The 25,516-nt window shown below is 41.5% G+C and overlaps 1 protein-coding gene across 1 annotated transcript; it reads left to right on the top strand.

Moving 5' to 3' along the window:
- The first annotated feature begins 919 nt into the window (after nucleotides 1-919).
- B4GALNT2 (beta-1,4-N-acetyl-galactosaminyltransferase 2) lies at nucleotides 920-24,956 on the top strand. The gene is made up of 10 exons (XM_018571242.1): nucleotides 920-945; nucleotides 1,561-1,704; nucleotides 8,556-8,656; nucleotides 9,949-9,983; nucleotides 13,454-13,637; nucleotides 15,123-15,209; nucleotides 20,035-20,222; nucleotides 20,657-20,797; nucleotides 22,924-23,146; nucleotides 24,740-24,956. The coding sequence occupies exons 1-10, from the start codon at nucleotides 920-922 to the stop codon at nucleotides 24,949-24,951; spliced, it is 1,341 nt and encodes a 446-aa protein (XP_018426744.1). The 3' UTR covers nucleotides 24,952-24,956.
- The last annotated feature ends 560 nt before the right edge of the window (nucleotides 24,957-25,516 follow it).

Genomic DNA, 25,516 nt, shown 5'->3' with positions numbered 1-25,516 from the left:
ACATACTGCCTCTTTGTTTACCTGCAGCCATGGGTGGGGAACTCATTGGCCACAATGAATTGAAGGCAGCGGAAGAAGCTTCCTTCCGTGTTCAGAGGAGCTCAGGTTCAGGCTGAACCTGAGCACATCCCTCCTATCTAGGCATAGAGTGAAGGAAAAAACTCCCTAGTGAGACACGGATATAAAAACAAAATAACCTGATAGCAATATTAACCCATCCCAACTCTACTAAAAAAAAAAAGAAAACGTTTTGGCTATACAGATACTTTAATGCAGTATTTTAAAGGGTTAATAGTTCAGAATTAGGGGTCCAATTGTGGTGTATAACAAAAGTTATTAAATCTCCATAATTAGCAGCTATGTTCATAGCACCCTTCACATGAAGAATGCATAACTTGTGATTTATTTTTATTTTTTATAGTGATTGTCTCACAATCTTTTTTTTTTTTGCTGGATCAGAGAGCGATCCAATGTCTGTGGGCCAGCAAGCACACAACCGCCTGAGGGTTATTGGGGAACAAATGGACTGGTTAGGAAAATCTGACGGATTGCTTTGTTTTATGTTTTTTTCATTCTGTATTTGGCCCCTGTACTTTCCACACACCGCTCCTCTTCCACTGCCTCAAACAGAAGTCTTTATCCGTGCTTGTGTTTTGCGATCATGTGCAGTAAAATGCGTGTTTTATGGCAATGCACAAAACTGACTGAAGTGCATTGTGATGACATTCATTTTGAATGGCACCCCACTGCACCTTCCCAGCACTCCGCAACACACAGATGAGAACCATCCATACTTTATGGTGTGCGGCGTTGTAACAAAATTTTGCAGGTCCATTTTAAATTTGCATTGAATGAATAGGATTACTCACCACAGTGGACATTAGTGGGTGGTATTGCAACACTACAGACATGTCTTAATATGCGCTTAAAGGACCTTCAGGTCTGGTAAGAGGATGTTAAAGAGAGATCATAATGGACATTTTGGCTGGCACTTTAAACAAGCTGCTAACGGGTTTCTGCAGGTTTTTAGAAAACGTTATCGTGTTTAAAATGACAGTTGGCCCTAACCATTATGATCTGTGTTTAACATCCCCAAACTGGAGCTGAAGATTGCTTTAAAATAATCATGTGGTCAGACTATGGATTTAGGAATTTTCTTAGCAAAAGGAAACTTTAAACCAAGCGCTAACTGGCATCTGTACCTGCAGGCACGGCGGAGTAATTAACCCTCAAAGTTCCCAGCAAAAGCACCCCAGTCATTCCTTGCAGTTCAGCTCACTCTGCTCCTCCATCCCAGTGCATCTACTCTGTATATTACGGTTAGTTCACATCAGATGCAGTGCGCTTCGGCTCGATTCTGGCCAGAACGCACTGCATCGCATTGCTGCCAGCTCAATTTTTTGTGGGGCAGGAGGGGGCGTGGCAGGCCATTGAAGTTAATGGCACCGTAGCCACGCCCTCCGGCCGCAATGCGAAGCGGTTTACAAATGGCCTGGCAAGGAAGGGGTTTACAAATACTATTAGATTTTAATGTAATGCTCTTTAATTTTTTCGTTTTAGCTTTTCAGTGTCCAAGAAGAGCGCTTGCTCCTGCCAGTCGGTGAAAAAGAGCGGGGAGGTGTTCCGACTCAAGGAACATTTGCCTGCAGATGATTTAACTGCTGCGGAGAGACGTAAAAAGGAATACGAACATTACATGAAACGGTAAGACACTAAGATAAGGTTGGGGGTGTGCTTAACCACTTGAAGACCGGGGTGTTTAACCCCCTTCCTTGCCAGGCCATTTTTCAGTATTCAGCGCTGCAGTACTTTGACATGAAACGCTGTACTGCAACAAATTTTATATAATTTTTTGGGGACAGAGAGCTTTCTTTTGCTGGTATTTAATCAGCACTGTACCTTAAAAAAAAGTACCCTAAATTAAAAAAAAAACTTCCCCTATGAAATGTTATGAAACATTTATCACCCCAATTTTTTGGTAAAATATAAAAGATGGCGTTACGTCGGGTAAATAGACACCAAACATATCAAGCTTTAAAATTGTGCGCGCCCTCGAAATAGCAGAAAACGACCACACCCAAAATTGGCCATAGGCGACGCTTTAAAAGCTTTTACCGCTCATCAGTTTAGTGTCATCAGTAATAATGGTCCTAAAATTATTGTTCTCATTTCAACGTTCACAGCGATATGTAACTAGTGTGCGTTCTCGCAGGTTGGCGCACCCGACGCATGTTTGCGTGTGGGGGAGGGGGCTGTAGACAAAAAAATGTGTGTTATTTTGAAATTTTTTTATTTGTGAATTTTTTTAGCGTCTTTATTTTTTTTATGCTTTCATTTTTGTTTTCCTATTTTTTTTTTACACTTAACTTTTTTGCTATTACATAGGGCAGGGCATCTTTGTCTGTGTCTCTCCTCCTCCCCACCTCCCCCGACGCCGCCGTGGACGGTGTCTGTCATTACCAACTACTACTACTAACCCCCTTCCCCCTCCTTACCTTTACCTCCAGCAACTGTGCTCCACTTCTGCTGGGTTAAAGAAAGTTCTGTCAATGGGAAAAAAAACAAAAAAACCTTCCTGCGCGCACATGCTCAGGAAGGTACCAAGTGCACTACACTACACTGCACGTTAAACGGAAAAAAAAAAATCTTGCTTGGAGCCCAGGCCTCCTCGGTCCCTCACACAAGTGCTGGCTGTACCCCCCTGATGGCGGTCTTGGCCAGGGATTCAGATCGCGACCCCCAGGTTCACTTGCGGGACCCCATATGGGGTCGCGACCCACACTTTAAGAAGCACTGACATAGGGGACTGAGAAATGCCCTTTGTGATAGCCAATTCACCTAAAAGGTCCTCTTTATGGAGACATCAGGGGTCTCTAACCGGAGAATGACACAATGGAGGAAGTGATGTAATCTACATCACTTCCTGCATTCGGGGACCAATGATCTCACTTTGATGTCCACTGACAGTGTCGCCGTGCTGGTCCCAGCTGCATCGGGCACAGCGCATCTCGGGACCAGCGACGCACACCTGCAGCTACCACAAAGCTATTGGGCCTCTAGAGACGCACGATCACTTGAATGTAAACCGCAATTGCTGGCTGTTTACATTGCTAACAGTTTCCCCACTTGTGTGCGCGCTGAGCGCCACACGCGAGCAGGGGGAGGGGCAGGAATTCTTTAGACGCCCTACCGCTCATATAAGGCTCCCGTCCGGTCGTTCAGACTGGCCATAGACGGGAGGTGGTTAAAATGTATAGTATCTATTTACCCAACACAACCCCAACTTTTATCTTACCAAAAAATTGGGTATTACATTCTGTTAGTGTGCAGTAAAATCAATTTTAGTTTATTTTTTCATAAAATTTGATAAACCCTTGCAAAAATATTGTGCAACATAAAAAAAACTATGCAACTAGTATTTTGTTTTATTGTACAGGGCCTCTGCTTTCAGAATATATATAATTGTTTCATGGGTTTAAGCTTTTTTTCAAGCCTAAATTTCAATTATGTGTGTACAAAATTAGGACACGAAGTGGTTAAAAAAATAAAATGTAAAATGATTTAGGTAAGGCGGTGTAATCATAGAGATAGTCACAGGATAGTCAACAGGACTATTCTAGGGGGTGGATCTTCCTCATGTGTATGCAGACAGCAATAAAAACCTGATGGTCTTCTAATCCCTGGCCACTCAATTCCTAGCCAAAAAAAAAAGCTTCAATTGTACTTTAAGTTCTTTAGACAAAATAAGAAAGCAGATGCCTATCTAATTTTTAGGGTCTAAAAAGTCACGGTAGGGTAGGAGGAGTAGCCCGTTGGTTGGGAAAGGTATGAATGGGTGGGGAAAAAAGAAGAAAGCGGCACCAACCCAACAGTAGGGCTATTATATGACCAATCCTGTGCTCATGAAGAGTGGACATCGGTGACTGGTCACTAGATTTCAGAACACTCCAGTAAGGTTGTAAGCCTCAGCTGCTGCACTAATACAGGAAGGAACGGGAAGCTCTAGTAAAACAAGGCATTGCCCTAGCATTTCTGTAACATTTGTTGTAAAGATTTTTTTTATTTTATATCCTGAAGTTTCTTTTTTAAACAAAGAAACCACCAATTTGTCATCACGTAAAACAAAGATTGGAATCAATGACATTGTAGCAGCATATTTACCTGTCAGCCGCTGCAGATGCCATAGGTTGTTTCAAATCCTTTGGAGGCTTTCTCTGCCTTCCAAGTACTTGGGGCAGATCTGTGTATTGATGGCAATAACCAAGTTACGATAAACCAGGAAATGGCAAGCCTTGGCCCTCCAGATGTGGGGCAATTACAAAGCAGCTGCCATGTTCGTTTGTAAGTAGGCTATCAAGGAGCTGTAAAAACACAGATGAACCATCTTTGTTTTGCCACCCATTTCAACTTGGCCTTAGAGCTAGAGATCAAGGGCTCTCATGAATGAGGTAGGTGGTGAGGAAGCATAGATGAGTATATCTTGCTGGGGGAGGGGCTATGACAGGATATAGTGTCACTTGGACCTGATTTTTTATTTTTATTTTTCCTTTTCACATTTTTTTCCATTAGTAGGCTTATAATATCTCAACAGGGTTTTCATTGAAACAGCCTGCCAAATAAGTCTTATTTGTCCTTTAAACAGGGTAAAGAATATTCAATTAGGCATATACGCTAGAGTTAAGTTAACCAACACAGAAGGATTCTACTATATATTGCTTGGGCATTTAGATGTTAATGACCTCGGGTCACAAAAAGGTTAAACCTTGAGCAAAAAAATAATATCAACTGTGTCAACAGGGAATTAACAATGAAATACATTTTATCTGTTTGTTCCCATAGATTGATTTCCTTATTTAACAATTGTTCAGAAATAAGAGATTTTGTTCTGTCTTTTTTTTCACTAAATATTGATTCATAGAGATGTGTGTTGTGATTTGGCTCAAAGCCCAACAACTTCTTCCTTTTTATTTATGAGTTTGATGTAGTGAAGGGCCAGAACCTTTGTAGAATGATTGCTGTCTGTGCCCTTGCTGGGAAGTTTTTTGTACAATTCAGGCAGGACAGGAAGTAAAGGTGCCCATACACTTTACAACCCTCGCAAGACTTTTGTCTTGCGAGGGTTGTAAAGTACTTTAAAAAACGTACGATCTGCCCATCTTGGACAGGCAGATCGTACTTGCGATCATCGCAAGCCCACCCCCTTGAGGGGTGGGCTTGCGAGGACGGCAAACGGGCAGTGTGCGCGTGTGCACACCGGCCCGTTCATCAGTTGTCGAACAAGCAGGCCACTAACTCACCAAGAATCGTACGATTCCCGGCAGGTTTTCTAGCCTGTGGGTTCGACGGAAGACGTGCGACCGTACAGTAGAAACAATCGCACGCCTTCCATACACTGCACGATTCTCGTACGATCGCGTACGAGAATCGTGCAGTGTATGGGCACCTTAAGAGTTTGTCTTTTTTTTTAATGCTAGAGGAAGGGATAGAACCTCCCTCAGGTTTTAATGTTCAAGTTCCTAAAATTGAAACAGTGTCTTAACTCTTCCCGCCCATTGAAGCTGTGGTATTTGACTAATAAATGGGTTTAAAAGGGTTTAGCAATGGGAGGGGATGGGGCTTAAAGTTGATGTGAAACCAATCACCAAAATGTCCTTTAAGCTTTAACAAATTAATGTAATTTCTAAAGTTATTTTCAATTTTCTTAAATCTCTGCTTTTATTAAAAGCATACCTGGTGATCCTTTTATGAAAGTACTTGTTCAGACCCTTTCTGTTATAGGGCGACCACTTCCAGTTGTGCTTCTGCATTGTCACTCTGTCACATGCACTTTTATAGGCAGCGGTGCTGACACAGATTGTTCAAGCATGGCTCACTGTTGTCACTATCAGGAAGCTGGGCCAGAGCAATGATGTGCAGCTGATGCTGGAGCAAATGCATGTAGAAAGAAAGAGAAGACTGTATCAAAATCTGGAGCAGCTGTGCATGGCAATCAATCAGCTTCTCTCTTTCATTTTCAAATCTTAACTGAACAAACTAAAGAGAGAAGCTGATTGGTTGCTCTAGGCAACTGCTCCAGATTTTGTCTACTCCAGTTTTGATAAATTCCTCCTACTACCTGCTGGCGTCTTCATGTAAAGAACTTCGCCCACCTAATGAAGTTGAATGAACGGAGAATTGACACCAGGCAGGTCTTCAAGAAGTAGGTTTACCCAGCTGGCCAGGAACAAGTAGCAATTCAGGTGCTTTCAAAGAATCTTTTTGGAGATAATGTAAGGTAATAATGCCACCCTGTACTTGTATTTGATTGTGCCAAGAACATTAGATGGCTCTTCTGGTCTTGATAAGACTTCCTCATTTCAAGGTTAGAGGACAGTTGTCTCGGCATTGTACTTATTGTTCCTTAAGCCACGGTCAGAAAATTTGTTTATGACTTTCTGTCTTTGAACCCTTGTTACTTTGACCTATTAAGCCTAAATGTTCTACGTGAACTCTAGTTATTGCGACCTACAAAGTGAAATGTTCTATGTACTGCTTAATCATACAAAGACCCCTAGTGTCCCCTAGGTGACTTGTCTTCACCGTAAAGAGAACATGTCACCTCCAATGTGCTATCATTAAAAATAAAATACCCCCCCAAAAATATAAGTCCCCCAACCCCAAGAACGCGCGTATACTAACGAAAACACAAGTTGGGTGCACCTACATAGAAAAACGATGATTGTGCTACACATGTCGGCTATCACCGTGTGCACTTGAGTGAGAGCAATAATAATTCTCGGGCCAATGCTCCTGGCTAACTCTAAATTGATGACCGGGTTTTTATTATATATAATTAGTGGAAAGCTTCATTTTTTGTTCCGGCCTGAAATTTCTGTGTATTGTGGTGCCATTATTTCAATGGTATCCCAAATGACCCGCCCGCAGTGTGATCACCTGCACTGGAACGTGCAGTACTGCAATGCCATGCGTTCTAGGTAACTCCATTTGTGTATTTTTTGTAAAATGAAAGATGGTATTTTAAATGAAAGATGCTATTTTTTTATCTGATCGAAAAAATAATAGGCCAACTAATCAATTTATAAAAATAATCGTTAGTTGCAGTCCTAGATCTGAGGTCTGAAGGTACAGGAATTTGAGTTGTTCTAAGGTCTACATGGCACTATTGTTCACTAGCCAGCTGATTGGCTAATCCTTGTAAATTGACACTTACCGTGGAAAAGCTTATCAATACATACTGTACCACACTGTATGTTGTCAGATAGCTGCAGCATATGATAAGCTGCACATTGTTGGCTTACTTAAAACACAATATTTTTAATAATTTACCTTTGTTATATAGATGCATAGTACATATCAAATATGCTGCTCAAAATGATAACTTTAACTTGTATTATATATTTCTACTAGGTATGTGCAAAAATGAGAATTTTCTTATTTTTCTAAATTTTTAGTGAAAAATGTTGAGAATTTGGTGAAATTTTGCCACTTGGTAAAAATGCATTGGAGTCCATAGGGAAAGCTTAATTAAAGTGTCCCTAAAGTTGTTTTTTTGCGTTTTGTATCCCACTGGAGAGATTTTTCTTCACTTGCTGTCCTGGAGACTTACAGGAAATGAGAGGAAATTTCTACAAAATGAATGGAATTCCCATCTGAGAGGGTTGTCAATAGAACAGATATCCCCCACTTAAGGATTTCCCCTTACTTATTGCTGTGATGACAACTCTCTAATTTTGTATAGCGATGGGCCGAACTTTAGAACATCCAAAAAGGATGATAGAACAATGATAGTAAACTCTCTTTTTTAACTTTAGCAACAAACTACATAGGGCTGTGGTGTAAGCAGCCTTGTATATTGTGCTGCTGGGACTTAGCAGTGAGCCATGGTTGGGCAAAGTCATCAGCTCTCAGTTATCTGTGCCCTGATTGGGCAAAGTCTTGCACCCGACCTCGGCAGGCGAACAGCCCGCCGAATGCCCTGATAGTTTGTGTGTTCGGCGAACACACGAACTAGCGATGTTCGAGTCAAACTCACTTTGACTCGAACACCAAGCCCAACTCTAATTTTGTATTTTCCTTCCCTTTCTAACAATAGTCACCAGGATATATAGAGGGATGAATCCCCCCCCCCCAGCGAAGGGGTCAAACCCCCTCAAAGGGTCTAACCCTTCCCTACTTTGTCAAAAATGAAAGGGTGCAATGAGCTTTAAAAGGCTCTTGAGAATTACAGAAACTCCTGTTAATTATTCTGGATCAGTACATAAATGGCTGCCTTCGCCAAGTGACTGGTATTGCTTTGGAACTTCTAATGCTGCTGGAGTGTGAGAAACGCAGCCAGATGTGCTTCAAGGCTCCAATTATGTGAAAGTCTGGTGTGTAATTCCATTTATTTTTATCTTCTATGTTACATCTTTATAATTTAACTGTTTATATACAGTACTACAATATGGTAGCATTGGGGCTTTTGCGTGATTTATAAACCATATAAAGTTAACTAGAATACCCCGTCATATAACTTCATACCTATCATGTTTTTTTTCTGCTTATGTCATTTTCAGGGAGAAGACCCGTAATATCATTGTGGCACCTTCCAACTCACCGTTAAGGTATCCAATTCACGGAGTCCAAGTCATACCACTTAACACAATCCTATTACCAGGTAAGACCAACATCTCTTGGGAATAAATGCCAACTGGTGATTAAATGCATTTCTGATAATGATATGGGGCAGTACGCCCCTTATCACAAAGCATGCCTTTATTTAGTGAAACCAAAGAGTTCTGTGACCATATAAATGCATGAGGTCATCAAAAAATCTGCGGGATACATGAGCAAATGCAAATAGACATTGTACTCACTAATAGCTAGAAAGACAGAATACATGTTACTGTTGTAATGGCTGAATGCTGATACATTGATGGACACAGACAGACAGAGAAGGATGTAGACTGACAGACTTTCCAAATGTGTAAAACCTCCTTGAGACTATATGAAAGTTCTGCTACTTTTAAGGTGCCCATACACCTGCCGATTATCGTATGATAATCACTGGTGATCCCGCGATCGTACGATAATCGGCAGGTTTAAGGAAGGCGTGCGAACGTTTCTACTGTACGGTCGGACATCTTTTGTCTCCCGAGCAGGCTTGAAAACCCGCAGAGAATCGTACGATTTTCGGCGGGTTAGTGGCGTTCTTGGGAGACAAATGCTGCACGGGCCGGTGTGCGCAAGCGTTGGAATCATCAGAAGCCCTCCCCTCAGCGGGGCGGGCTTGTGATGATTGCAAGTACGATCTGCCTGCCCAAGATGGGTAGATCGTACGAGCTTTCAATTACCTTACAACCATCGCAGGATGAAAGTCGTGCGATGGTTGTAAAGGTGGCCATACCCTTTATAACCCTCGCAAGACAAAAGTCTTGCGAGGGTTGAAAAGTACTTAAAAAAACTTACGATCTTGCTATCTTGGACAGGCAGATCATGCTTGCGATCATCGCAAGCCCGCCCCCCTGAGGGGGAGAATCGTACTATTCCGGGTGGGTTTTCCAGCCTGCTTGTTCGATGGAAGACGTGCGACCGTACAGTAGAAACGGTCGCACGCCTTCCATACACTGCACGATTATCGTACGATCGCGGGAAGGTGTATGGCCTTAAGGTGTATGGCCAGCTTTAGGCAACCAGTTATTTATAAATGAGGGGCATGTGATGGGGATAATTTTCTGATTGCATGGATTTAATTCGACCCAGGGAAACTCCGATTACAGCTTAAATGCACAAAGCTAACACATCAAGATAACGGTACTTATTTTCAAAGAAATTACAGTTATTTTTTCGCAGAGGGCAATGACATTTGAAAACGACGGTCAAATAGCTAAAATAACGATCCTTATCTTTGTGTTAAAGCTTTGTGAATTGAGGCTAACATGTTTAACTCGTATTTTGTTTCCGTTACAGGTTTACAGGTGGATGCATCTTTGCCAAAATACACGGTAAAGTATACTTCTGTATACACATCATGTTGCTTCTCAATATGATAAAGTTCATATGCAGCAGTATTGCAAAAAAACAAACAAACACTGTACCCAGCAATATCTACCATCCCAGTAACTCAGTAGCTGGTTTCACTGGAACCACGCCAGCTGCCTTAGAAGGGTAGGCTCATTTTCCCTCCAGCAATGCAACATCTGGGAGCTCCCTTTTGTCTATGAACTGAATCTTTATCTAATTCGGATTGTCTATTAAAATTTTCAATCTCTTCGTAATTCCTTCTAATTGTCCCCTAGGAAAATTATTCAACCACATTAAGTGTTGGCAACTCGCCTTCAGGATATACCCATTACCCATCAGACCCTTTAAAATTAGTATTTGTATATATTTCCTACAAATTTTAACTTTCAAATAATCAATATTATGACCATAACATTTATATGTAAATGTAACCATTTTCATTATCCTTTAACTCAGGTTATTAAATAATGTTTCAGTCCCTTCCAAATCAAAAATACATCATCTATAAAACACTTAAAGTACAATACATTTTTCCTCTTTTACTGAAAAAAACACGAATGTCTTCTAGTTGAGCCAGAAATATATTTGCAAGACTCGGAGCAAATCTGGCTCCCATAGCTGTTCTGGGCTTCTGACTAAAAAAATTCAACTTTATGCCAAAATGAATTGTGTCAAAGCAAACTGTATTAACTCAATTAGAATTTCCTTTTGCATCCCAGGCCCTTCTTTTCTGAAAATGCATTATTATTGCATTTAACTTATCCTCATGTTTAAAAATAAACTGAGTATGTATCTGCAAAAGCTCACCATACATCCTCTATTTTAATCTTTTCAAAACAATTTTAAAGGTGTTTTATTTTCCTTACATATTCTTATGCATCCAAAACTGAAGATGGTTAGAATATGCCTAATACATTCCACCACCCGGGCTCTTAACAATCCAGTTCCATTTACAATGTGCCTCCTTGGAGGGGGGGTTGGCGTGCTGGTGTGGAGAGAGACACTTGAACCTTTGTGAGATATTTTATAAAAATAATTTTTCTAAAGAGGAGAAATACTTTCACAGATATTTTTTTTCTTCCATTACTTATAACTATAAACATATATTGGTGTCTAATATTGGGTATTGTATAATAAAGTCTACAATAAATCAATGATCACCCACTTGCCACATTTTATTGTGAGCCTCAAATCAGGCAGGCACTAACTCTCTTTAGTACCTCCCTGATACAGAAAGACAGAAAGTATCTTCTCTGGTAATCATGTTTATTGCAGCATTCACTTCTCCTTACTTCCCCTATCTAAAAAGGATTTAGTAATCCAACAATCCACAATTGCTTTATCTTGCTCATTAGTTGGATATGGTCTTATATATTTTTTTAGATAACGCTGCAAATAAAAACACTTTTCATCTTTCGGTAAGGAGAACACTTGCATACCGGTGGAAACTGTGGGTTTCCCACTATGGGGGGTCAGGGGCCCAGGTCTGGCAGCTAAATTGTATTTAGTGATAGACCTATCCCATATCTGTATTACCGACTTCACTAAAAATTGTTGAGTGTGTTGAGATCCTTTGGGATATTAATACCTAGGTATACCTAGGTATACAATAGAATTAGGCTGCCATTTAAATGAATAATTTTCCTTTATGCTAAGTTTTACTTTATCCGTTAGGGATATATTCAGGAATTCTGACTTGGATATATTTATATGAAAATTGCTCAGGTCCCCATATTCCTTAAGTTCTTTAATGATGTTAGGGATTGTTGTTAATGGGGAAGTTATAAAGAAAAGTCTTATGGTAGCAGCTAGTTGTTCCATCACTATGACATATAATCAGGGTGATAGGGGGCATCCTTGCCGGGTTCCATTAAAAATTGGGAACGGGGCGGATTCCCCATTCACCCTTACTTTTGCAGTTGGATGTGTATATAATGCCATTACCTTAGTTACAAATGTCTCACCCAATCCCACTTTCAGAATAGATTCCCTAAGAAAGGTCCAATTTACTCTGTCAAATGCTTTTTCAGCATCAATTGACAGAATACACATTGGTATATTTTCTTTCTGGGCGAGTTCTATTAGATTGATAACCCTAGTTGTACTGTCTCTAGCCTCTCTTCCCTGAACAAATCCGGTTTGATCCAGGTTAATTATTTGGGGGAGGACTTTTTTCAACCTGGCCGCCAATACTTTTGCATAAATCTTCAGATCAATGTTTATAAGAGAGATTGGACGAAAATGTCCGCATTCTGTTAGGTCTTTACCTGGTTTAGGAAGCACAGATATATGTGCTTCCATTGTCTGTGTAGGAAAGGGATTATTCTCTGTAACTGAGTTGCAGGTCTTTGTAAAAATAGGTATTAACTGCTCTTCAAACTGTTTATAAAATCGGGCTGTGAACCCGTCTGGCCCAGGAGCCTTGCTAATTTGTAGTGTGGATATTGCTTCTTTAATTTCCTTTTCTGAAAATATCAAGTTCATGTTTTCTCTGTCCTCGATATCTATTACAGGCAAATTTGCTTCTGTTATGTAATTCTTTCTTTTTTCTTTATATTTATTTGTTGCCAAATCTGCATATTTCCCTGGTATTGAATACAATGATGCATAATACATTTCCTTCATATTTCTTATTAGTAGTAGTATTACAGGTATCTATAGGTACTGATATATATCTTAGTGTGTGTGTGTGTGTGTGTGTGTGTGTGTGTGTATTCGGTTCTTGACCTCAAGGAGTTAATAATCTAAGGCCCTATCTCACATGCATACATACACCCACACAAATACTAGGGCTGATTAGACTGGGGGCTAATAAGCCTACTATGTATCTACCGATACATTTATTCAGTCCCTCTTCTTTGCATAACTGGGAATACCTCGAATCCCCCAATGGGGCAATCCGACATATGTGCCAATAACTTGACGCTATCTGTCATCATCCTGTAACCAATCATATATTGCTAATATTCCCCCATGTGATGTTTCCCACCCACTCTCCTTGCTAAGCAAAATCGTGTAGTTACATAGTTAGTGGGGTTAAAAAAAGTCCATCGAGTTCAACCTATAGAGATATGGAGAAAAAACAAAAAGAGAAGAAAAGTCTAAACAGAATGCTATGCCCACAGCTACCCCCTGTTGACCCAGAGAAAGGCAACAAAAAAACTGTTGAAGTACAATGACCATTAAAGCTGGCCATACACCAGTAGAATTTCATTTAAAAAAATATTTCTAATAGTTAATGGGGTTACATCCATGATTTGTTTTTAACTTTCTTAATTAACAAAATCGAAGGACTAAGGTGAAAAAAATGACTGTGGGTCATCTCCAAAATCGAATGTCAAAATCACGTCATCAAGTCTCTGATGGTGATGGCCTGCAGGCTCACAATTTAATTTAATTTTTATTTTTTAGTTCTGCTTAAATCTTAGGATTTTAAAATCTGTTCTTGCAGGTGGCACTTGAGGCATCTCTTGGAACCTTTCAAGTTAATACGTCTGGGATTCCTGAGGTTCAGATTAATGGCAGAGGAGAAAAACATCTAGAGATTGTTACCAATGATATCAGTGTGTTAAATCACATTTTGAGGACCACAACTTACACAAGTACTCTTTACACCATCGACAGTCTAGACATTGGTAAGAAAAGTTCTATAGGATAGAAAGCAAATGCATTTGCAAGACTGATCTATTTTATTAAAGTCTATGTATAGCCATATTTGGGATAGAGAAGAAGCCCTGTCAATTTTTTGTATTGCTGAATTTGAAGGAAGATGAGAAGCTCTGTCAATGGGGAAAAAAGGTCCTGGAAACTCTAGCTGGTTGGAGAACACTGGTCACCTTGATTGTATATAACCTTTATAGGCAATGCTAACACCAGGGGCAGATCCAGAGTCTCACCTCGGGAGGGACACTGCCAGAAAAAAAGGTGTTGCTTACAGAACTGCCAAGAGGCTGTGCAGGGTTCTCGGGGGCTTTGTATGGTCTCTGTGGGTTCTCGGGGGCTTTGTAGGGTCTCAGGATGGCTGTGCGGGGTCTCGGGAATGCAGAATACCACTGCATATAAAGGACTATGAATCCCAGCAATAATTATACAGAAATGCAGAATGGCACCGGCTATAAAGGACTACAAATCCCAGTAATACATTAAACAGCACTGCAGAATAACATGAAGCTACATACTCTGTTGCTCTGGGTTTGTGGCCTGATGTGGCCAGTGTGGGCTCTCAGGTGGCCAGTGCAGGCTCTCACCAGGGGCCCGTACAGTCTCCCAGGTGGGTTCGGGCTCAGCAGATGTGGCTCTCTAGTTAGGCAGCAACTCGCTCCTCACTAGGGCCCCAAAGGCCCCTGCGAGCAGCCTTCTAATATGCATTTTTTCCACTCAGACGCGGGCGTAGTCTCTAATTAGGCTCCCAGGTGGCCAGTGGGACTTTCAGGTAGTCAGTGATGGCTCCCAGATGGCCAGTGGGGGCTCCCAGGTAGCCAGTGGGAGCTCTCGGGTAGCCAGTTGGGGCTCTCAGGTAGCCAGTGGGGGCTCTCGGGTGGCCAGTGCAGGCTTTCAGGCAGCCAGTGCGGTTTCTCAGGTGGTCAGATGGGGCTTTTATGTGGTTACTCTGGGTTCTCAGGTGGTCAGTGGGGCTTTTAGGTGGCCATTGTGGGCTCTTACCAGGGGTCCAGGCAGTAGGGTGTAGGCGCAGCAGATGCGGGCTCTCTAATTAGGCAGCCACTCGCTCCCCACTAGGGCCCTAGCAAGCAGCCTTCTAATATTCCTTTTTTTCACTCAGGCACATCTACCCCTTCCTTTAAAGTTTGCATTTGTTTGAAGGCACCCACATTGAGGACCTTCTATGGATCAAGCAGGTCACACCCAAGAGGTGTTGGGTGGGAAAGACTAAGCACATCGCAGAGGAAATGGATGAAGTCACTGTTCTATATCTAATTAGGCTAAAGACTTTAGTGTTTAGTGGCACAGAGATTCCCTCTAGTCATCAAACTGATATGATTTCAGTTCATGGTTCTGCAGTATATTATGGTTTTTTGTCCACTAATTTTTTTGTATTGTTGCTTTTAAATGGAATGCTATTTGCAGTATATTAAACAGTCTTGGTTTTCTCTTCATTACAGTTAAATTTTCTATGGGAAAGTACTTGGCTCATATCCCAGTTTCAATTCGACAACCACCAATAGTCCGCTTACATGACCCAGGACAGTGTAAGTATAAGCAAAATTAGGTTATTTCAGTTCTGTTATTTGCACTATAGAATCTGATTGGCTGCACGCTGTTCCTTCATGCATCTAGGACAGAGAACAAAATCCAACACTTCCAAAGATAAGGGCTAGACATGTGCAATTTGTTTCATTCCGAATCAAAATTCGTACAAATTTTCCGAAATTCCTACAAATCTGAACTTCCGAATCCCAATGCATCCGAATGTGTCCGACTCCGAATTTCCATTTACGAATTTCGGATCCTGTCCGAATTTCGCTCAAAAGCTAAACTAAATCGGACATGTGGCCAATCAGATGTGATTTTCACTTTAATGCATCCGAATAGGTCTGAATACAAATTTTCGTTACGGCAACATGGGAGCCATGTACAGTATATACATATAATACTAAAGCTGAGGCTCCTAGACCCAAATGGCATTCGGGATCCTAATTTCCGAATTGCATTTAGGATCTCCCGAATGCCATTCGTGTCTTGGAGCCTTAGCTTTAGTAATATATGTATATGGCTCCCAGACCCGAATGGCATTCGGGAGCTCCCGAATGCAATCTGGAAATTCGGATCCCAAATGCCAATCGGGTCTAGGAGATTCAGCTTTAGTATTAATATCTGTATATGGTTTTCTGTGGTAGTCGGAATTAATATTCGTTCGTAAACTCATTCAAAATTTACAAAAATTTGCATTTCGTTCGAATTTGAAAACCGAAGTGAATTGAATTTCGGATCCGAATCCTGAAATAATGAAATATCTGAACTGGACCACATTTTCCTGCAGCTTACATGTCTAATAAGGACCATTGGGCTCTATTAAAATAAAGGCAGCTGGACTAAGCTAGCAGTTCTGGGTAGCAATACCAGATTCTTCTTTTCTCACAGCAAAACAAAGGGAACTTTTGGCTTGTAACATGAAATTCCTGTGCTTCTAAATCCACGTACATCCAGTTTGTAATGTAATTCTGCATATCCATTAAAGCAATTCAAAGAGTTGTAACCTATAGCAAGCTATGTCAGATCATCTACAGTAAATAGATGATCTGAATGCTCCAATCTTGAATTCAAGAGAAAAGATATCATTGTTTTTTTTCCACTAGAGCGCAAACACTGCCAGCTTCCTAAACTGACAAAAGAAGAATTATTTTTAGGATGACTTTACACCACAAAAGAGGCAAAGAGCCAATAAATATGAATCATAATTTGGCCTTATATAAATAGGATTTTACCATTCACAGATAAACACATGGGACTTAATTAAGAAGAGAACTGGAAATAGATTGGTAACTATCAGAAATTGTGAAAGGATCTAGAAGAGCCTTCAATGCACATGTTGTTGGCGTGGCACTGTATGCACAGTTCTTTGGTAGAGAGCCCACCAAAGAAGGTGTATGGACATTGCTTTGATCTAGGGTGTCTCTATTCCAAATTTATTGGGCAGCTGGGCTGTAGTTAGCCCAAGCCCCTAAGCTCAGACTATTGTTTACTTCTGCCTGTTGCCGGGGAGTGTTTTCCAGCAGAAAGAGCAAGATGAAACGATGTTCTGAGTTATAAGTATTTTTTTTCCTCTCTGGCCGATCACTAGGGGTTTACTGCCAGTGATATATGATGGGGGAAGGATATAAATATTTGGGGTGGCCTTGCAGAAGGGTCCTTGCCTCCTGGGTTCCTGCTGGGAGAGGAGGTCTTATGTATATTGGGCTGCAGCCTGGAGATAGGGTTGCCACCTTTTCTTTCAGTGAAACCCAAAAGCTCTAGCGATACACAGAAATATTTTTGAGAGAATGAGTCGTGTGGCTTATTTGTGTGTAAATAGCACCACCCATTAATATCGCAGTCGAGACTATTTTCAGTGGAGGCCAGTAGCCCCTATCTTAATTTTGGCTGCCCTGTCTGCCTGACATCTTGTGTCCGGGCTTCAGCTGCCATAAAACCTGGACACAGCATTCAAAAGCTTGACTGTCCGGGTGAATCCCTGACAGGTGGCAACCCTACCTGGAGAGGAGGTTGTACTTGAAGTCTGTGCCTTCCAGTCCTGCAGTCTGGGGAGGGTCTTTGCTAAGACTAGGGAATTTATGCTGTCTTGCTGGAGGGTATATTCAAAAGGAATGGAGCAGAGAGATGGCTGCCTGTTTTGGAGTATCTTGGAAAGAGGCTTCTGTGCTAAATAGTGTCCTGGGGAGCTGGTTATAAGATGCTGCTGGTGGACATTGCAAGAAATTCTAACTGGTCATTCCAGAATATACTTGTGCTACTGGGTAGCTTCTAATGGCCCACAATTACAGATTTCTGGTCTCCACTTAAAGGTCCACAACCTTGCCTGTTTTCAGTTATCCTGTATCTAACCCTCTGTCCTGAAATATGTAAAGCCAACAAAACTGCGTTTAAATGTTCTAAAGTGACTCACCAATTTTCTCTAACCCACAAAAAGTTAATTATTCCACCCTGAGAGTGGAAATGCTAGCCCAAGAAGCCACCAGGGGATCCACCTTATCTGTCCAGGGGTAAGGGAGTACTACAAAAAAAGCTCAAATCAATAGGGAGCTGCATATCCCCAACCACCCAAATTAGTATTTTGGCACTCTTATCAGACATTTGAGGTGCATTTGGCAGGGCTTAGAATGGTCCAAACACCCACATGCACATGAATAAGAGTCACCGGTAATTTGGTACAGAGATATCTAAGGATTGCTGGACTTCAAATTCACAGTAATTTAGTTACATACATTGGAAGGTTTTTAGCATACATAATGAACTATTCTTACATGGCTCTGCCCTCCTAATAGATAAGAGCATAGCACAAACTTTCTCTGATTGCTACATACGAGGAGGGTTGGTCTTATAATCAGTCAGCCAGTCACACAAGCAGAAAATATGATTCCTATCATTTTAAAGAAGGATTTCCATTAACAATGTTTCACGAAGAAAGGCTTATTTCCTTATAATAAGATATTACAGTTAACCAGGTCCCTCTTGTGGCCAAAATGATGCAAAACAAAAAATATTTTTTTTTTAAAGTTAAATCCCGGCTGATAAGTAATCTCAGCTACGGGCCATGTCCCTCTAGTGGACAGAATACACCAAACAAGAAAAACCCAAGCAGAAAGAAAGCTGTAGCATGCTTTTGATGTCCACTACATTGCAAAATGTCAGTTACCTGGCTGCCATTCTGACAGTTTGGCTTCAATACTTGGTGTGGGGGGGGGGGGGAGATTTATTAAAACTGGAGCAGACCCAATCTGGAGCAGCTGTGCATGCCAGCCAATCAGTCAGTTAAGATAAACAGAGAGGCTGATTGGTTGCACAGCTGCTCCAGTTTTCATAAATTTCCCTTCAATTACTTTCTCTGACTTTTAAGTACTCTACTGGTTCTACACGCTACTCCCTTGCTGGCCAGATAAGTGAGCTGTTGCTGTTGAGTAGCATCATATAGCTTTTCCATCAGCAATGTATTGGTGGTTTGCTCATATGAGCAGCTAGGACAACATTTTAAAGTAGGTTTATTGTTAGCCTCTCCTTCTGCTAATAAAAAACACCCTTGCCACTGGCCCTTTGAGTGGGCTGAGATGCCAGAGGCCAGTAGGAAGTGTTCCTGGTTATGCGGTTACTATGATTGGCTGCACAATGTGACGCAATCAGGAACCCATGCTGCCTAATCATCTGTAGGTGACCATAAGCTATTCGTTTTAGCTCGGTCACAGTTCTGGAAGAGCCAATTGAACATGGCCAAAGAACACAGCAATTCATATATGTAGGATCTCTGTGTTCAGGTCCACCTCTGTGCTGCCACATACAGGTGAAACTCGAATAATTAGAATATCGTGCAAAGTTCATTTATTTCACTAATGCAACTTAAAAGGTGAAACTAATAAATGAGATAGACTCATTACATGCAAAGCAAGATAATTCAAGCCGTGATTTGTCATAATTGTGATGATTATGGCTTACAGCTCATGAAAACCCCAAGAACCCCAAATCCACAACCTCAAAAAAGTAGATTATTACATGCAATCAATAAAACAAGGATTGTACCTCTGAAAAGTACAAGCATGCATATGTACTCAGTACTTGGTTTGGGCCCCTTTTGCAGCACTTACTGCAATTACTTTTGCACGATATTCTAATTATTCGAGTTTCACCTGTACATGGGTGAGGCCAGCTGGAAGCAGTTAAAAGATGCAGCCTAGGAGGAGGGCTTGCTGCATAGCCGAGTTGGTAGCTTGTGATGCAGTCACGTGACATCTGGAGAATCAGGGTTCCACCTTCACTCCTTCAAATACTCAGTTGTGGTGGCAATGGCAATAGCGGAATTGCTGCACAATGCCAATCACAGCAATCACATGACCAGGAAGCACTTCTCCAACTACCGACATTAAGATCCCCTTATAATGGGCAAGGGGTTAGGCTGTAATATTATCTGTTGCCGCCAAAAGCTTTGTAGTTTTTAACCATATGGTCACTTTAGATAAGTTGGAACTGTTCTTGATATAATTAGGACTTGGCCACAGAGGGTGCAATTGCTCCTGGGCCCATGAGATCAGGGGTCCAAGCATTACTGCTCCTCCACCATATTTCCCATCAGCACCTTACACTGCATTCTGTTCATTATGTTCTGATGGGCACATTTTGATGAAAACACTACTGGGATCAGATTCGTATTTCCATAGGAGTCGTCATTGGTCTGCCCAAGAGAAGTATATTGGCTTGCTCCTACTTGACCCCAGCCAGGATAAGCAAGCCAAAAATGATGATGATGATATGCAGTATGTGATAAGAGGACTTTGCAGCAATCTCATATATTGTCTTTTGTATTTGTAGATGGAAACATTAGCTCCTTAGTGACCATCACCACGAAGACCTTTCTACGCTATGAGAAGTTACGAGAGCTGCTAAGAAGTTTACGTCTGTATTACCCCGACATAAAGGTCATTGTGGCAGATGACAATGAAAACATTGAGAAAATCGAAGATCCAAATGTAGAACAGTACATTATGCCATATGCTAAGGTAAAGCCCAATCCTTATATATCTTGCCCTGATGACATCACCCCCCCCCCCACTCCCCCTTATTTATTATATAATTACATTTGTGTATTTACCTATTTGCCTAGAGTTCATCTTTAAATGCTTTGTCTATATGAGAATGGCAAAGGCAAAAGTTGAGTCAAAAACTGGAACACTTTCATCCTTTTGTTGCATCTAAGTGCTGCTGATCCCATCTTGGAGCCACTTCCTGTCTACATGCACCCATTCCCGAGTCAGCTGCACAACATTGCTGTGGATCAGCTTCCTGATAGTGACAATGGAGCTCGATGCCTGTGCATGGTTCCTTTTATGTAGTTGCACATCTCTGATTTCTGAAGGTTTGCTGTAGCAGATGTTAATTCTACCAATTGGAGAGCCAAATATTTGTGACCAATAAACTTGCCTTGTTTTTCCAGGGCTGGTTTGCCGGCAGGAATCTTGCCGTATCCCAAGTAACCACCAAATATTTCCTCTGGGTGGATGATGACTTTCTGTTTACAGAGCAGACAAAAATAGAACAACTAGTCGATGTACTGGAAGGAACCGACTTGGATATCGTAAGATCTGCTATTTTTTTACTGCATACATTCACCTAGATGTACTGTTGCTTAAGAATTAATGGAACTTAAAAGTATATGTCTAGCCAAAAGGTTTATCGCATCCCCTGACATCTAGGAACATGTGGAGGACTTTAGAGGCAGGGTGGGTGACATTTCACATCAGGGATGAGTCCTTATGCAGTTGTTTGGTGTGAAGTCAAGTTGAGCACCAGTCACTAAGCACCAATCAGGGACAAGAATTGCAGATTCATCAACCATTTCCCAGTTTCACAGTGCAGAGGGCCTTCAAGCCAACTGTGATAGCACTGTTTATTGTGGAACCTTTGCTGGTCAGTAAACATGGCACAGAATTCCCTAGGCAAGACACCAGACTTCCTCGGGGTCCAAGCCCACCCTGGCTTCTCTGGCACCTCCAGCAGATGAAGTTTTTTTTCTTGGTTTTCCATCCCAGGGACAGATTCAGACCCCGACTGCAGGCCTGGTCGGATAGCACAAAGAACGCATCACATCATGCATCCTCCCCCAGGCAGTAGGCCCACACTGTGAGCCCCAAATATTGATGTTCTCCCCCAACATGCACCACTGGCCATGAACCTCCTATTGATTGGTTAGGGAGACACATATGTTTCTAACTGCATTATCGAATGCTTTGCACTGTGGCAAATCAGCATAGGCTAACAGAAGTACATTTAAGGAGTCACCCTTCTTTGGACTGGGTGACTACACTTTTTTTAAAGTTTTGGGCTGACTGGGGGAGGGATAAATGCCATGTCAAGTATTTTTTGCTATCTCACTGGAGAGATTCACCCCTCCATCTGTCCTGTTGGCTGTGACAACAGCCAACATGAAATTAAATAAAAAATGATGGTAAATCCAAAGTTGTACGGCTGTTCCCAGAACAGGAACAGAGGAGAAATCTTGAAACGGGGATGTATGTTCTGGAGACAACTATCTAAGTGAGGAATTCCTGACAGTTTGTAGAGATTTCCTCTAACGTCCGGTTCCATCTTCAAGATAAGAAATGAAGGATATCTCCCCAATGGGGCACAGACATAAGAAAATTACAGATTTAACCCTTCCCTACTCTTCCCACAACTGAAAAAAATGTTTTGGGTATACATATTCTTTAATAAGGAACTGAACTCTGGAAGCTGTACCCAAAAACAGGCAGTCGGAACAAAAAGACAGAAGTGCCAACAACTGAAGAATGGTCTAAATGAGTTTTTAGTTTGGTAACAGCTTTGTTTTTTGTTCTCTTTGGCTTCTCCAGGACCCCCTCCTGCCCTCTGTGGTTCCCCGTAGGTGCAGCCACTACCAAGCTATTGAGCCCCACACAAAAAAAACCACGCATATTGCTACCACGGGACATTTTACAATCAAACATCACAGTGCCTCTTACTCTTCCTTGTATTTGTATCCCCAAAAACAGGCAGGCAGAGGGCAAAGGACTGGTTACCAGTATTGCCTGTGGTTTTTCCATGCAGGTTATCTTTTTCCCCAGAGACGCCACCACATCGCTACTATGCAGCAGGTTCAGAAGCATGGCACTGGGAAAGTCATCCACTTTGGGGGTCCTACATTGCTTTTTTTAAACAAATGTATATTGCTTACAGCTGTGCCTTTCACTAGCATATTTTCTTTATGAATTGCTATAAGATGTTTTCCTTGGCTCTTATTACTAACATGGGAGATGGTTGATGCATTAATTTTTTGTCTCAGTCACGTGACAGCAGTTTTCTGGATGCAGTTCAGATGTTCTAATACGGCCACCTTAACCTGCGTATAAGACTGTTGTGTCTAGTCATACAGATTCATAGAATTCAAAATTCATAATTTTAGATGTTACCTTGTCTGCAAGTTGCAGCATCGGGTATTTCGCATCAGTATGTCCGCATCATGGATTGGGCACAGTATACTCTCACTGAGTCTGAGAAAGACGTTCTTAGCAGGGTTCCTTTGGTGTAGGTGTTGTGTGTCCCTGTACCAAAGTGTTCCCTCCTCATCGGGCTTATTCATAAAGTTTTGTTTTTAAATTCTGATTAGATAATCACTGAGTTCACTTCACAGCCAGTGTGTATCAATGTTCATTGTCATTTATGGTGGTAAATTTGCATTTGTTGCAGGTAGGTGGTAATGTGGAAGGTAACCATTTCAGCTTCAAACTCCTCTTGGAGGAAGGTGATGACGAAGGCGATTGTCTACATTGGCAAGGAGGCGGATACCATCAAATTGAAGGCTTTCCTAATTGTGTCCTGAGTGGAGGAGTAGTGAATTTCTTCCTGGCCCATACAGAGAGAATTCTGGGTGTTGGATTTGACCCAAAACTGAGCCGAGTAGCACATACAGGTAATTACATTGTTTTGCATCCTCTCCCAATGTTTCCAAAATTGTATAGGTGCAAGTTTAAAATATGTTCTATCTATGGGAGGTCTGCATATATGTTGCTTGGGGTAATCCAACTTAAGCAACCATCATTGCAGTGTTTCTAGTAAGAGGTTATTATAAAAGACCTGCAGAGGTAAAGACATGATGGTCCATCTTGACATTCAGCAAGCAAGATATCCATGGCTATCACTGTTTTTCCATCAATATAGGAAACTAAATGGATTATTTGGGCTAATAATATCAATGAAATGGCTGCATGGGTAATACGTTTATGTCTGGACTTCTTGCAGCCATGCCTTGCGTGTAAATATAGGAGTAGTCTCTGTGGAATTTGCCCCTTTGTACCCGTTATAATCGCCCTTTTGATATTTTTCAGTTTTAGTAAAAACATCAACCCCAACACAACAGTTGCATTGTGAGGCTTTGTAACTGAACCTGGCATGCAAAAAATATTTCTAAAGTAACACCCAAACTTTGATATAAGGATTGGTGTTATTCTTTAACAGAGTCCCTGTGTTTTCTATGCAGACCCTTGGATCGTAAGCCCAGAAGGCACAGAGCTTTGAGTTCTCTCCAAGTCAAAATCAAGCCCGTCCCATCTGACAAAGTCCCACCCCCGTCATTCATAATTGTGTTTATTTTGGTTGGAATGGGAGGCTTAGAAGTCCTGGTAACCTATTTTGCCACGTATATCTTCATTAAAATTATTCCCCCTTATTTTTTAATTCCTGTGACAACAAGGAAAGAAAATAGGGTAATGGAAAGTCCAGGATACCTCACTCTTATCATATAAGTGCATTTGTACATTATTTTATTCCCTACAGTTATTATTATTATTATTTAAGTCCTACAGATGCTTGTTGAGTAGAGATGAGCCTGGATTTGGTGCAAAACCAGTCCATCTAAATTCGCCCAAGCCTGCATCACCCCCTCCCCACCCCCACGGCCCAGTCATTGGTGGAGCAGTTGTGGCAAGGGAATTCCCGGCCCTTTTATGACATGCTTTTGCAAAGCCAGCAATGCAACTTTTTTGGTCAGGAGGAGGGAGTGGCAGCCACAGTTTTTACTGGGCTTGGGCAAACTGTGTTCACTCCAAAGCCCCGGCTCATCACTTCTGTTGAGCCTGACAGTGCACCCCCAATGCACTGTTACCTAAGTATTGAGTAAAGTGGACTTGGTGTAAACCCAATTCATCTGAATTCGCCCACTCCCGAAAAAAAATGTGACCACCACCCTGCCCTCTTGGCCCGAGCAGTGGCAACAGTTGCAGGAGGGAATTCCACAGCACTTCTTGTGAGGTATAGTTGGCCAGGAATTTGCCTCTTCCCAACTGATTGGGTCAGGAAGAGGGAGTGGCAGCCACAGTTTTGAGTGGGCTTGGGAGAACTGGGAATACACCAAGCCCAGGCTCATCACTAGGTAAAGGTAGTTTTTTGTTTACTTTGAGGGTTGTGCATCACATAGTAACTGTATTTGCCACTTGTTTAGATTGTCATGCAGACCCTTTACTGGTACATAAAAAAAGCATTATTGATAATATTTTTTTTAATACAGAATTCTTCATCGATGCTTTGGGACGCCTGAGAGTAGGTTCATGTAGCCACGTCTCTATTGGACACCAGAAAAAAGAAAGACCAAACGATAAACAACTAGCTAAAAAGTCGCAGGAATACAGCAAATTCCGGCAAAACACAGCACAGCAAGTGAAGACTAAACTTGGACTGCTTTATTTCAAGAACCGGCTGAGCTGTTTTGTAAAGCACTAAATTTTTTTACAAGGATGGCTTGATGAACAAGGGATGGAAGGAGTATTTTTTGACATATGTAAATAAATTGATCTATTTAAGCTTTCCAGTAATGCCTTATCTGACACTGAGTGACTCTTATTGAAAAGCCTTAGAATTTAGCAATAAAACCTAAAAAGTCAAAATGTTTTCAGTTATCTAGAGAGAGGGTTTTTTTAGGCTTGAAGATGAAGTTTCCATGTAAGGAATGCCCTCAACATTTCAGAGCAAGAGCTATCAGCTTGGGCATCAAACAGTGGGAAGACTTGCAAGGATCACATTGGTGGACTATTTCTGCTAACAAGTGATTTGCTCCAATTGTCCTCTAAAAGCATAGGTGTATAAAACCATTCTAGACTGTCCATATCTGTCAGATTATAAAAGGTTGTCCCCTACCAGCATGCTGGAGAGAAGAACCCATGCTCTTTGTGTAGAAGCACTTATTTCTCTGCAGAGGTCAACATGACCTTTTGTTAATCAGGGCTCTAGCTCTACAATCTGTAGGGAGCATGAAGTTTGCTGACTACGGTCTAACTCCGTAGGGGGC

The sequence above is a fragment of the Nanorana parkeri genome, unplaced genomic scaffold (genome assembly GCF_000935625.1).
Source record: "Nanorana parkeri isolate BGI_ZX_2015 unplaced genomic scaffold, ASM93562v1 scaffold1709, whole genome shotgun sequence".
In the NCBI taxonomy this organism is placed as follows: Eukaryota; Metazoa; Chordata; class Amphibia; order Anura; family Dicroglossidae; genus Nanorana; species Nanorana parkeri.
Note: the sequence above shows the minus strand (reverse complement) of the source record. Positions and strands in the feature narration are given on the sequence as shown.